This window comes from Carcharodon carcharias, chromosome 8, assembly GCF_017639515.1.
Source record: "Carcharodon carcharias isolate sCarCar2 chromosome 8, sCarCar2.pri, whole genome shotgun sequence".
NCBI classification, from domain to species: Eukaryota; Metazoa; Chordata; class Chondrichthyes; order Lamniformes; family Lamnidae; genus Carcharodon; species Carcharodon carcharias.
This window is the reverse complement of record NC_054474.1, coordinates 124,437,295-124,450,899: the sequence shown is the minus strand read 5'-3', so window position 1 is coordinate 124,450,899 and position 13,605 is coordinate 124,437,295. Positions and strand designations below refer to the sequence as shown.

Below are 13,605 nucleotides of genomic sequence, written 5' to 3'. Positions count from 1 at the left end.
GCAGTAGTCATGGTGTGGTGGGGCTTGGTTGATGATGGGTTGTCTGGTGAGCTTGGCTGAGAGGGATGATCTGGTGGGGATTTCTGTGAGGATTGGTGGTTTGGGTGGGATCAACTGTGAGGAAATGTAGCCTGGTGATTATGGATGGTCTGGTGGCGTTTGGCTGTGAGGATGGGTAATCTGGGGCGGTTGGCTATGAGGAGGGGGTAGCCTGATGGTGATGGATATTCTCCTGAAATGGGCGGAATGGTCACTTTCATCACACTCTAAAGATTACTTGCAAGTATTGTGATGTGATGACCCAGGCCTTATTAGTGACATGAAATCTGATTGCTGCAGCTGCCTAGCTGTGTGCGATCATAATGTCCATCACCTGGAATATAGTCCAAGGATTCAAACAGGACAGAAACTAAGGATACAAACTCTGGTTGTAGTACAGACACTGAAGGTTTTTAATTCTGGAGTAGGAAATATGATTCTGTTTATCAATAGTTTAACTTTCACCTTTACATAAAGCACTGCGTGTGCTGTTTAAACAATACACCCTCTTAAATTGTGTGTAAAAATCATGTACGTGCAGCGTCCATATATGTATTTCATACAGAATATCAAATAGCTAACTTTGAGATTGTGAAGAATTGAGCCCTGGCTATGTGTTGGAATTTATGTCGAAGATGCGTTGCCCTGGAATGAGCCTCCTACCACTCCATGCAGGCCAGCCCAGGATCCAGTAACTCTTTCAGAGTTCTGAGCACACCGCCTTGCAACCTATCTCCTCCCTGCTTAGGCCCAGTCTGTCTGTAGAAAACCCACAACCAATTGTTACAAACAAAACCAATTTAAAGGTTCAATTTCACTTTTGACCTTGGAAACAGAATTTCACAGTGTGGGTTGGGGTGATTGAATTGTTGGGGGAAGACCCTGAAACAACAGAGACTATTATGCAGTGATCACCTACAGATATAGAAAGATTTATGGCACAGAAGGGGGCATTTGACCCATAAGGTCTCTTTTTTAAAAATTCATTCACGAGATGTGGGCTTCGCTAGATGGGCCAGCATTATTTGCCTATCCCTTATTCCACTTGAGAAGGTGCTGGTGAGCTGCCACCTTGAACCGCTGCAGACCATGTAGTGTAGTTATATCCACAGTGCTGTTAGAAAGTTCCAGGATGTTGACCCAGTGACAGTGAAGGAATGGCAATATGTTTCCAAGTCGGGATGGTGAGTGACTTGGAGGGGAACTTCCAGGTGGTGGTGTTTCCATCTATCTGCTGCTCTTGTCCTTCTAGATGGTAGTTATCATGGGTTTAGATGGTGCTGTATAAGGAGCCTTGGTGAATTCCTGCAGGGCATCTTGTAGATGGTATGCACTGCTGTTACTGTGTGAAGCTGGTGGAGGGATTGAATGTTTGTGGATGGGATGCCAATCAAGTGGGCTGTTTTGTCCTGGATGGTGCCAAGCTCCTTGAGTGTTATGGGAGCTGCACTCATCCGGGCAAGTGGAGATATTCCATCATACTCCTGACTTGTGTCTTGTAGATGGTGGACAGGCTTTGGGGAGTCAGAAGGTGAGTTACTCGTGGCAGGGTTCCTAGCCTTTGACCTGCTCTTGTAGCTACAGTATTTATATGGCTAGTCCAGTTCAGTTTCTGGTCAACAGTAATCCCCAGGATGTTGATGGTGGGGGGGTTTCAGTGATGGTAATGCCATTGAGCATCAAGGGCCAATAGTTAGATTCTGTCTTGTTGGAGATGGTCATTGCCTAGCACTTGTGTGGTGTGAATGTTACTTGCCACTTGCAATATTGTCCATTGTCCAGGTCTTGCTGCATTTGGACATGGACTGCTACAGTATTTGAGGAGTTGCAAATGGTGCTGAACATTGTGCAATCATCAGCAAACATCCCCACTTCTGATATTATGATGGAAGAAAGATCATTGATGAAGCAACTGAAGATGGTTGCCCCTTGGACACTACCCTGAGGAACTCCTGCAGTGATGTTCTGGAGCTGAGATGACTGACCTCCAACAACCACCAACATATTCCTTTGTGCTAGGTATGACTCCAACCAGTGGAGAGTTTTCCCGCTGATTCCCATTGAGTCCAGTTTTGCTAGGGCTCCTTGATGCCACACTCGGTCAAATGCTGCCTTGATGTCAAGGGCAGTCACTCTCACCTCGCTTCAGGGCTTCAGCTGTTTTGTCCATGTTTGAACCAAGACTGTATTGAGGTCAGGAGCTGAGTGGCCCTGGTGAACCCAAAGTGGGCGTCAGTGAGCAGGTTATTGCTAAGGAAATGCTGTTTGATAGCACTGTTGATGACTGTTATTTTACTGATGATGGAGATTAATTGGCCCAGTTGGATTTGTCCTGCTTTTTGTGTACAGGAGGTACCTGGGCAATTTTCCACATAGTTGAGTAGATGCCAATATTGTAGCTGTACTGGAGCAGCTTGTCTAGGGACGCGGCAAGTTCTGGAGCACAAGTCTTCAGTACTATTGCCAGAATATTGTCAGGGCCCAAAGCCTTTGCGCTATCCAGTGCCTTCAGCTGTTCCTTGATATCACATGGAGTGAATCGAATTGGCTGAAGACTGGCATCTGTGATGCTGGGGACCTCTTGGAGGAGGCCGAGATGGATCATCCACTCGGCACTTCTGGCTGAAGATTGTAGCAAATGCTTCAGACTTATCTTTTGCACTGATGTGCTGGGCTCCCCATCATTGATGGGGATACTTGTGGAGCCACCGCCTCCAGTGAGTTGTTTAATTGTCCACCGTTCACGACTGGATGTGGCAGGACTGCAGAGCTTACATCTGACCCATTGGCTGTGGGATAGCTTAGTTCTGTCTATCACATGCTGCTTATGCCTTTTGGCTTGCAAGTAGTTCTGTGTTATAGCTTCACCAGGTTGACACCTCAATTTTAGGTATCTCTGGTGCTGCTCCTGACATGTCCTCCTGCACCCTTCATTGAATCCGGGTTGATCCTCTGGCTTGATAGTAATGGTAGAGTGGGGGATAATCCAGGCCATGAAGTTACAGATTGTGCTCGAGTACAATTCTGCTGCTGATGGCCCACAGCACCTCATGGATGCCCAGTCTTTAGTTGCTAGATCTGTTCAAAATCTATCCCATTTAGCACAGTGGTAGTGCCACACAGCACAATGGAGGGTATCCTCAATGTGAAAGCAGGACTTCGTCTCCACAACAACTGTGCAGTTGTCACTCCTATCGATACTATCATGGACCGATGCATCTGTGGCAGGTAGGTTGGTGAGGGTGAGGTCAAGTATGTTTTCCCCTCATGTTTGGTTCCCTCATCACCTACCGCAGACCTGGTCTAGCAGCTGTGTCCTTTAGGATTCTGCCAGCTCGGTCAGTATGCTACTGAGCCACTCTTGGTAATGGACACTGCGTACATTCTGTGCCCTTGCCACCCTCAGTGCTTCCTCCAAGTGATGCTCAACATGGAGGAGTACTGATTCTTCAGCTGATGGAGGGAGGTACGTGGTAATCAGCAGGAGGCTTTCTTGCTTATGTTTGATTGATGCCATGAGATTTTAAGGGGTCCAGAATCGATGTTGAGGACTCCCTGGGCACCCCTCTCCCGACTCTATACCACTGTGCTACCACCTCTGCTGGGTTTGTCCTGCCGGTGAGATTGGATATACCCAGGGATGATGATGGTGGTGTCTGGGACATTGTCTGTAAGGTATGATTCCGTGAGGCTGTTGCTTGACTGGTCTGTGAGATAGCTCTTCTGATCTTGGCAATAGCCCCCAGCTGTTAGTAAGGAGGACTTTGCAGGGTTGACAGGGCTGAGTTTGCCGTTGTCGTTTCCGGTGCCTAGGTCAATGCCAGGTGGTCCGTCCAGTTTCATTTTTTGAGACTTTGTAGCTGTTTGATACAACTGAGTGGCTTGCTAGGCCATTCCAGAGGCCAGTCAAGAGTCAACCAGGTTACTGTGGATCTGGAGCCACATGTAGGCCAGACCAGGTAAGGATGGCAGATTTCCTTTCCCTAAAGAACATTAGTGAACCAGGTGGGTTTTGACAACAATTGACAATGGTTTCATGGCCATCATCAGACTTTTAATTCTAGATTTTTATTGAATTCAAATTCCACCATCTGCTGGCGCAGACTCAATGGGCTGAAGGGCCTTAGACTTCTATGACTCATGGTGGGATTCAAACCTGGCTTCTCAAAGGATTACCCTGGGTCTCTGGATTGCTAGTTCAGTGACAATATCGCTTCACCATCGCCTCCCCCATTCTGTAGATGGTACACACTGCTGCTACTGTGCGTCGGTGATGGAGGGAGTGAATGTTTGTGGATGTGATGCCAATCAGGTGGACTGCTTTGTCCTGGATGGTGTCAAGCTTCAAGTGTTGTTGGAGCTGCACTGACCCAGGCAAGTGGGGAGTATTCCTTCACGCTCCTGACTTGTGCCTTGTAAATGGTAGACAGGCTTTGGGGAGTCATGAGGTGTCACAGGATTCCTAGCCTCTGACCCGTGGGAGGCGATGTTATTGAATTGACTTGGCAAGGTGCAAGAGTTGCAGTCTCAGTATCCATATCATCTTTACACAAGCGCATGCAGGGAAAACAGCATTTGGCAGCCTATTCATTTCCCAGATGTCCAACATCCCTGTCTCCTTACTGTGGAACGGGAGAGCTGCTTCTAAACACAAGAGGGAGCTGTTTATCTAAAATATGGATAGGAGAACAATCACATCCAGTTAAGTAAAAGAATTGTTGTTCTTAAAATTCCTTCCACAATGTTCCACTTCCAGATAGGAATCATTTTAATTAATAACGTAATTTAATATGAGGTTTATCTAAGTTCCCCTAATGACACTGAAGTACATTCTCCGTCTTCCTCTGCGTACTCTGGGATAAATATAAAATCTTATGTTCACCAATCTTTTCTCTTGTTACTGTAGCTGAGAGACCTGTATTTCTAGGTCTGTTCTGTAGTCCTGACTTCTTGCTCAGTCTGCTGGGTCTTCTGCCTCTTCTTCCTGTTTTCCCTTCTGCTCAGGGCCCTCTCACTATCTACCACCTTGTAAATTGTCCTGAGATGCACCCATAAATGTATTGGATCACTATATAAATGCAAACTATTGTTCGAACTCTGCAGTCAGCTTACGTGCTCCAGTTTACTCAGTGGATACGTTCTGAATTCTGGGCTCATTTGCAGCTTTCCTTATTTTCCTATCTCGTGACTTTCAGAGCCCATCAACATGGGGCCTAACTCTGAAATTGAAGTGTTGTTGATTGTTGTAGGAGCTACCATGTGGGTATCATGTTAGAGATGTGCTGTCTGCCCACAGACTCCTCAATTTGTACCTGCTTTTTCCAGGTTACGCAATATCCTGTCTGTGGTGGGTGCTGATGCCTTAAAGAAAACAGAAAAGGCGGAAGATGTGAAAAAAAGCCGACAGGAGGTGTGACATGTGAAATTATTTGTCGTGTGTTAACAATATGTTGGTGATGACCCCTGGCCTGTTCTACTTGATTAAAATACGGCACTAACTTGATAATGTTTCTTTGTGCTCAGCATCAGCAAACCTGGTATCATGAAGGCCCCAGCACCCTGAAGACCGCTCGTGTCTACATTGCATGCTTTTCTCTGCCAAGGTGAGTCTTAGAACAGTAAAGTCGCTGCTTTGAGGATTGGGTATGAAAATAGCGCATTTTGGATTTGTTTTTCAAGTGAGTTCTTGAGAGTTGGGTACCCTGTGCATTCCCATTTTGGGTCATTTCAAGTCGCTTCGGTACTAAAAGAAATTGTACTTCTACCTTGGTGGGACTGAATAAATTTTAAAATGTTGAGGTTTTTAATTATTTTTGTAAATCAAGCATGGATTTTGAATGGTACGTACAGTGGTGGTGATGTTGTGAGAACTGCAACAGACTGTTTCACATTTCAAAGTTGCAAGTCAGCACCAAGAAAGGTGAACAATCATGTAGGCAAAGGAATGAGTCAGAAAATATAGTGTAACCTAAAGAGTATTGTAGAAACTTGCTTCTCTGTAGATTAGGGCCAATTGGCCCACACTAAGCTTTGTTCATGGTGAAAAGGGTGATGGACAAATCTTTTAAAGCCAGCTCCCACCCCACCCCTCCCAGCTGGCCCCATATAATGAAGGGCAAATTCAGCAGGAACTGAATTCCAGGAAGGAATTTCCCAGATCGTGCCACTGGGGTTAGAATCAGGTTGATTGTGATTTAGCGATGGCCTGCATATTTTTTGTATGATGAGTTTTGTCCTACTTGTGAATGATTATGTATGTAGATTTGTGAATTGTGTTTTTTCCAATATGGAAACTGGTGTGTCTAAAACACTGTGTATAGCACTAACACCATCATCTGGGCCAGTGTGTCAAAAACAGTGTACAGCACTAACACCATCATCTGGGCCAGTGTGTCAAAAACACTGTGTACAGCACTAACAGCTTCTTACTGAGTTAGTGTATAAAATGCGTGAATAGCATTCATAGTGTCTTACTGGGTCAGTATATATAAAACTCTGAACAGCATTTACACCATCTTACTGAATCAGTGCATTGTTATTTATGTGATGTGTCACTGAATTATGTAATCTTTCTCAGAGCTGTGAAGAGACTGGAGGAAGCCCGGGCTAACAAGGAGATTCCAGAAGCTTCACGAACTGCACGACAGCAAGAGCTCCATAAGAGCTTGCGGGTAAGTACAAATGAAGAGCACACCCATTGGACAGATTGAGAACATGAAGTTAATTATGTACCTGAACTGAACAGTGGATTGCAAGCATTTATGGGAATTTTTTTATTGGATAGTAGAAGGAGTTTTACTTGCAACGAACTTGTGTTGTTCTTGTTATGGGGGACACATGATGTGCAAGTGTGAGGGGACCTTTACTCTTCATGAGTCAAAGCTCCACCCAGCCTGAAAGTGTTCAGAATAATATAATTGGACTTCCTGTGCAGCTAACCCATGTCATACCTGATGGGGCACTGCAGAGGAGCTTTGCTCTTTATTCAACCCTGGCAGTGTTTGATGGGACATTGTACAGCAGTCAGTGTTTCAATTAGTGTCCTATTACAGGGTCATTTTCCAGAATGTTGCAGGATGCTGCATCGTGCAATGATTAAATGTGAGTCTGCACCTGCAACTCCATGCCTGTGATGAGACCCTTGCATTCATGTAGACACCTCTGCACCACAGTGGCATGAGGCACTTATCACAATGAATTCCTTTGCAAAGTGCGGTGAATGTTACATAGGCGCGTCACTTGCTGTAGAAACCTGGGAGGGCCCTCGTTCCTAAAAACATTCCTCTGCCTTCTCCTTCTGAAGAGTGAGGAAAGAAAGGGAGTTGCTCTGACTCCCATCTCACAAAGGACACCACAGCTGAAAGATCATGACTGGAAGCCCAGAGGCATATGGAGCACTAATACTGTGGAGGAATAAAGGTGAAGAGGTGGTGGGCTGCAGATGGTTCAAGATAATTCATAATGAGTGCATTGGATAGGAAAAGCAGAACACCCATTTTATTCTCTGTGGAGACAGTGTAGGGGGATTTTTCTAATACATGCTGTACCTGCCCTGGGAATGTTTCATGGGACAATATCAAGGGAGCTTTATACATACATACATAACTGGCATCTGTTTCATGATAATACTGAGTATTTAAAAATGCAAAAAATGTTGATTTTTCCCAGCATTTTTGATAAACTATCTTGGTGACAAAACTGCATTGTATTTGATTAAACTTTCAATCTAGTTGTTTATTACATTCATCAAGGTGACAGATGTCAGTGCTAACTCTAATCTCTGTCACCTTGTACCACTACCAAGCTCTCTCGTGTCAGGTGCCGAGCTGTTTATCATATTCACAGGCCAGATACAAAGTAATGCTTCCTCTACTATATATCTCTTAAATATTGCCCAGGAAGAGCTCCTTCTACATTCCTGTTTACTGTGCTCTCTTCCGATGTGATTGCTATTTTGTGTTGTGTTAAGAGCATTTCAATATTGCTGGCTTCTCTCAGTGCAATCTTAACAAGGAGCTCTTAGAGCTTAGAGAAACTGAAGACTTTCATTCTGTTGATCTGGGTTAGAATTAGACTGAAGCCTGTGTAGCAGAGGTAAAAGTGTGCTATTGAAACCAGTTGCAGAACCTGATCTCAGGAATGGTCATAATTAAATTTAGATTGAAATTTCTGTTTGTGTGTCTGATATAATCCAGTGTTGGACTTTGTCACAGTTAATTACTGCTGCATTCCCTCTCTTGTGTTTATACTGCCTCATTGTATTGTAAACTTGGTATAGTTTAAGAGCATATTCTGTTTGTTTACCCAAAAGGACCATCCACACACACACACCCCATAACTCTCACCTCTGCTCTCTCTCTCTTATTGCAGGCTCTAAACAACTTCTGCAGCCAGATTGGTGATGACCGACCCATCTCCTACTGCCAGTTCAGCCCCAACTCCAAGCTCCTGGTTACAGCTTCCTGGTAAGACCCAAGGGCATCAATTCCCAGTCATAATGTTCATTGGGGCCCATAAGTGGATGACTGGGCTGCCTGGCATGGTACTTAACCATACAGGTGCTAGATGTCCCTGTCGCAAGCCTTGGTCTGCACTGAATTAGTTGATTCCAGCCAGGTTGTGTCAGAGACACTGGAACTGTTTCTGAACTCTGGGTTCAGTAAAAGAAAAATGAGCCAAGGCTTCCCCCGTGATTCAGTGCCACTTCTTGGAAAGTACTGTGAGTGGCTGGCAGTGGGGACAAGGTCAGGCAGTTGCTGCAGTACTTTGCATGGTCAAATAGTTTGTTCTGAATATCCAGTTCAGACACAATGCATGACCATTTGATTGAGACACCAGAGGTTTTTCTGTGTCCAAGAATCTATCTCCCATTGTAGGTCACTAGATTTGCAGAAATGGGATAACACTGGAGGAAAGAAACATTCGGTGACTTAAAATAATCAAGCACCTTGTTCTCTTTGGTGTTGATCTTAGGCATGAAGGTTCCACTCCTCCTTTGACCTCTCCACAGGGAGAAGAGCTCAGAACCTGTGCCAAAGCACTGCAGTTATGTTACTGCACTGGTAATCCAAAGACCTGTGCTTATGATCCAGAGGCGTTGTTCAAATCCCACCACAGCAGCTGGGGAATTCTGTTAGTGAGATAAATCTGGTAGTATCAGTAATGGAACTACCAGATTGTCATAAAAATCCAACTGGTTCGCTAATGTCCTTCAGAGAAGGAAATCTGCGGCCCTTACCCAGTCTAGCCTATATGTGACTCCAGACCCATAGCAATGTGGTTCACTTTTAACTGCCCTCTGAAATGGCCAAGCAAGCCACTCGGCTGTATTAAAACTGCTATGAATTATTATAATCCACAAAGATTTAGCCAATATAGAAGACAGCTCACTAGCACCTTCTTAAGGCCAATTAGATATGTCCAATATAGGAATCTGGAGAGCCAAATTGCCATCTTGCCCCCTCCCCTCTGGTGGTGAAAATGGAAAAACGAAAGAGGGAGATTTTCTTGCTTAAAACAATAATAAAAAAAAATTAAACTCTTATTCCTTAGTCTTGCTAGTATTGTAATGTTTTGCAGTTTGCTTGGGCAGTCATTGCCTTTGTGACATTATTACATTGCAGCAGAGAAAAGCTGCAGTATATTGCAACTCTGCCAACCTGTAATATGTTAAAAAGCTATAGATTTACATACGCTTCTGCCAACTTGGCACATTGTAAATGTTTACACCCACATTTATAATGGAAACTATCTTTGCAAATTTATCATGATGTAACTACACTCTGACTAAAGTGGTTACTGGAGCATAGATGAAAATCCAGTTTCACTAGATTGAAACATTAACCCCCCTCTCCTCTGACATAAAAAACTGAGCTTAAAGACAGGAGGAAAAATCCTTCCCTATCCTAAAATGAGATAAAAATCTGGTTCTTTTGCTAAAAATGCCTGGTTGATTTTGTCATGACTTACCCACTCAGATCCATTGATAGATCACTGCACCCTGAATATTGACCCAGTCTTAACATGAGCTGGAGGCCTCTGCAAGCCCCAACTCTCCTCTGCATTGCTGAGTGCCTTTGCTGGCTTCATGTCCTACATCTAAAAGTGCTTGTTGCTCCCAACCCACCCCAACCTACTGGCTGACTCTGTCTCCATTTTTGTGTAAGTATCTTCAGGGCCTGAGATTGTGCTATATCTTCTTTAACCTTTTATGCTGAAGTAGTCCCTTGTTCCCTTGTTCAAAGGGGACCTGACAGGAGAGAAGAGAGGCCCACTGAGAGCCATCTCCCTGCCCTTGCTGTCAACCAAACAGCACACACCCCCCCCCCCCCGCCCCCCCCACCACCACCACCACCACCACCACCACCACCACCACCACCAACACCACCAACACCACCAACCCCCCCGACTCCACAAAACTCTTCCCGCCATGACTGGGTTGCTCCTCGATCCTGGGCCTCCGGTGGCTGTCATTAGGGTAGCAGCCAGCACCTCTCCAATGTGTCTGGTGAGCAAAAGAGCCTGTTTGTTCATTGCACGGTGCATTACAGAATGCTGTGTGGCTGTGCATCTACGCAGCTTAGAGGGATCGCTGGCCCAGCTCCAGATTGTGCTCTTATTTTTTTTTTTTACATGATATCTTTAATAGTCTTAGTTAAACATCAAAACTTGCAGCATGTTGGGAAGCAGACAAGTTGGCTGGGGGATTTTATGGTGGTGTCGGGGGTCTTGCCTGCCGGCTGGAGAGCCAGCAAGAGTCTTGTGTTGTCTCCTCCGTAGTTTCTGATTGGCCGGCAGCTCTTGGGGTGTGGGGTGGGTGGAATTTCCGTCCCAGGGGTCCTTGATCCAGGGGGAGGATGGCTGGTGGCCCGTTGTGCCCTCGAGGCAGTTAATACCGGCGGGCCTTCCTGGAGGTCTCCAGCTGGCAGGCAAGACCCCTGACGCCGCCATAAAATCCCCCAGCCCAACTTGTCTGCTTGCCAACATGCTGCAAGTTTTGATGCTTAACTCAGAATATATTAAAGATATCATATAAAAAAAGGATTAGGACACAATATGGAGCTGGACCAGCGACCCCTCTAAGCTGCGTAGGTGCATAGCCACACAGCAATCTGTAATGCTTCGTGCAGTGAACAAACAGGCTGTGCACAACAAATGTTCCCTTTAGGGCTCACACATGCACAGCAAAGGCAATCTTAAAGGGTACGCACAGTGCAACAAGCAGGGCACACACAGCTAAGATAAATTCAAGAGAACATTGGTCTGAGTGTCTTAACGAAGGGCCCTTTTCTGTGCTGTAGCCGCCTATGACTCTATGAACACTTCCCACCATAGTCCCATCTCACTGGAAGACTATATTTGCTGCTTAATCTGTGTACTGTGCCCTGGGATATCAATCAGTATATAGAAGGATTTGAGAGTGTTCTTTTCTTGGATTTCCTGCCATGTTTGGTTAAGTTGTACTGACAGCAGTTTGTACTCGTCTCATTTGTCTACAGGAGTGGACTCTGTAAGCTGTGGGGTGTTCCTGACTGCAGCCTTATCCGTACACTGAGAGGTAAGGCACTCCCACACCATGACTCATGTTCCACAAAATCACATGGTGGTTATAGATGAGAAAGGTCTGTTGGTAAATCTTAATTTCTGATGCTGAAGACACCCCCCCCCCCCCCCCCCCCCCCCCCCCCCCCCACCAACCAACCCCAGCCAAAACTTTGTAGCATCCAATTGTTTCTGGGTGATTCGGGAACGTTCAGCTCCGCCATTCCTTCCAGGACACCATGCTGATTACTCTGAATAAAGAAGAATTTACTCTCATAGGATCATGGAATGGATCAGAAAGAAGCTATTTGACCCATCATGCCTATACTATCTCTTTGGTAGAGCAACCCAAGTAATTCCAGTCACCTGCTCTTTCCCATAGCCCTGGAAAGTTTTTCCTTTTCAGCATTTATTCAATTCTCATCCATATCCATCCTAAATTTACTATTTACAACAACACTCTGACACCCGTGAAGTCTCAAGGCATCAGGTCAAACATGGGCAAGGAAACCTCCTACTGATTACCATGTACCGCTCCCCCCACCCTCAGCTGATGAATCACTGCTCCTCCATGTTGAACACTGCTTGGAGAAGGCATCAAGAGTGTCAAGGGCGCGGAATGTACCCTGGGTGGGAGACTTCAATTTCCATCACCAGGAGTGGCTCTCTAGCACCACTACAGACCGAGCTGGCCAAGTCCTAAATGACATATCTGCTAGACTGCGCCTGCGGCAGGTGGTGAGGGAACCAACATTAGGGAAAAACATACTTGACCCCATCCTCACCAATTTGCCTGCCGCGGATGCATCTGTCCATGACAGTATCCAGTAGGAGTCCTTGTGGAGACAAAGCTTCATCTTGACATTGAGGATAGCCTCCATTGTGTTCTGTGGCACTACCACCATGCTAAATGGGATAGATTTCAAACAGATCTAGCAACCCAAGACTAGGTATCCGTGAGGCACTGTGGGCCACCAGCAGCAGCAGCAGTAGCAGAATTGTACTAACCACAATCTGTAAGCTCATAGCCTGGCATGTCCCCTCTCTACCATTACCACTAAGCTGGGGTGTCAACCCTGGTTCAATGAAGAGTGCAGGAGGGCATGCCAGGAGCAGCACCAAGCATAGCTAAAAATGAAGTGTTAACCTGATGAAGCTACAAGACAAGACTATTTGTGTGCCAAACAGCATAAACAGCAAGTGATAGACAGAGCTAAGTGATTCCACAACCAACAGATTGGATCTAAGCTCTGCAGGCCTGCCACATCCAGTTGTGAATGGTGGTGGACAATTATACAACTCACTGGAGGAGGAGGCTGCACAAATATCCCCATCCTCAATGATGGAGGAGCCCAGAGCATCAGTGCAAAAGATAAAGCTGAAGCATCTGTTACAATCTTCAGCCAGAAGTGTCAAGTGGATGACCCATCTCAGCCTCCTCTGGAGGTCCCCAGCATCATAGATGCCAGCCTTCAGCCAATTCAACTTTCTCCACATGATATCAAGAAACGGCTGAAGGCACTGGATACCCAAAGGCTATGGGCCTTGACAATATTCCGGCAATATTACTGAAGACTCGTGCTCGAGAGTTTGCTGCGCCCCTAGCAAAGCTGTCCCAGTACAGCTACAACACTGGCATCTACCCGGCTATGTGGAAAATTGCCCAGGTATGTCCTGTACGCAAAAAGCAGGACAAATTCAACCCAGCCAATTACCACCCCATCAGTCTACTTTCGGTCATCAGTAAAGTTATGGAAGGGGTCATCAACAAAGCTATCATGGTGCACTTGATTAGTAGTAACCTGCTCACTGACACTCCGCCAGAGCCGCTCAGCTTCTCACCTCATTATAACCTTGGATCAAACATGGACATAAGAGTTGAACTCCGGAGGTGAGTTGAGAGTGACTGCCCTTGACATTAAGGTAGGGTAGCATTTGACCAAGTTTGGCATCAAGGAGCCCTAACAAAACTGGAGTTAATGGAAATCAGGGGGACAAGTCTCCACTGGTTGGAGTCGTACCTAG

General features: G+C 45.7%; 1 protein-coding gene across 1 annotated transcript in view; it reads left to right on the top strand.

The window, feature by feature from the left end:
• prpf4 (PRP4 pre-mRNA processing factor 4 homolog (yeast)) overlaps window positions 1–13,605 on the top strand; it is a 39,926-nt gene that overhangs the window by 6,432 nt on the left and 19,889 nt on the right. The window contains exons 4-8 of the mRNA XM_041194041.1: window positions 5,365–5,449; window positions 5,563–5,642; window positions 6,617–6,710; window positions 8,410–8,504; window positions 11,538–11,596. Coding sequence (XP_041049975.1) covers window positions 5,365–5,449; window positions 5,563–5,642; window positions 6,617–6,710; window positions 8,410–8,504; window positions 11,538–11,596 — 413 coding nt within the window. The remainder of the gene's footprint in view (window positions 1–5,364; window positions 5,450–5,562; window positions 5,643–6,616; window positions 6,711–8,409; window positions 8,505–11,537; window positions 11,597–13,605) is intronic.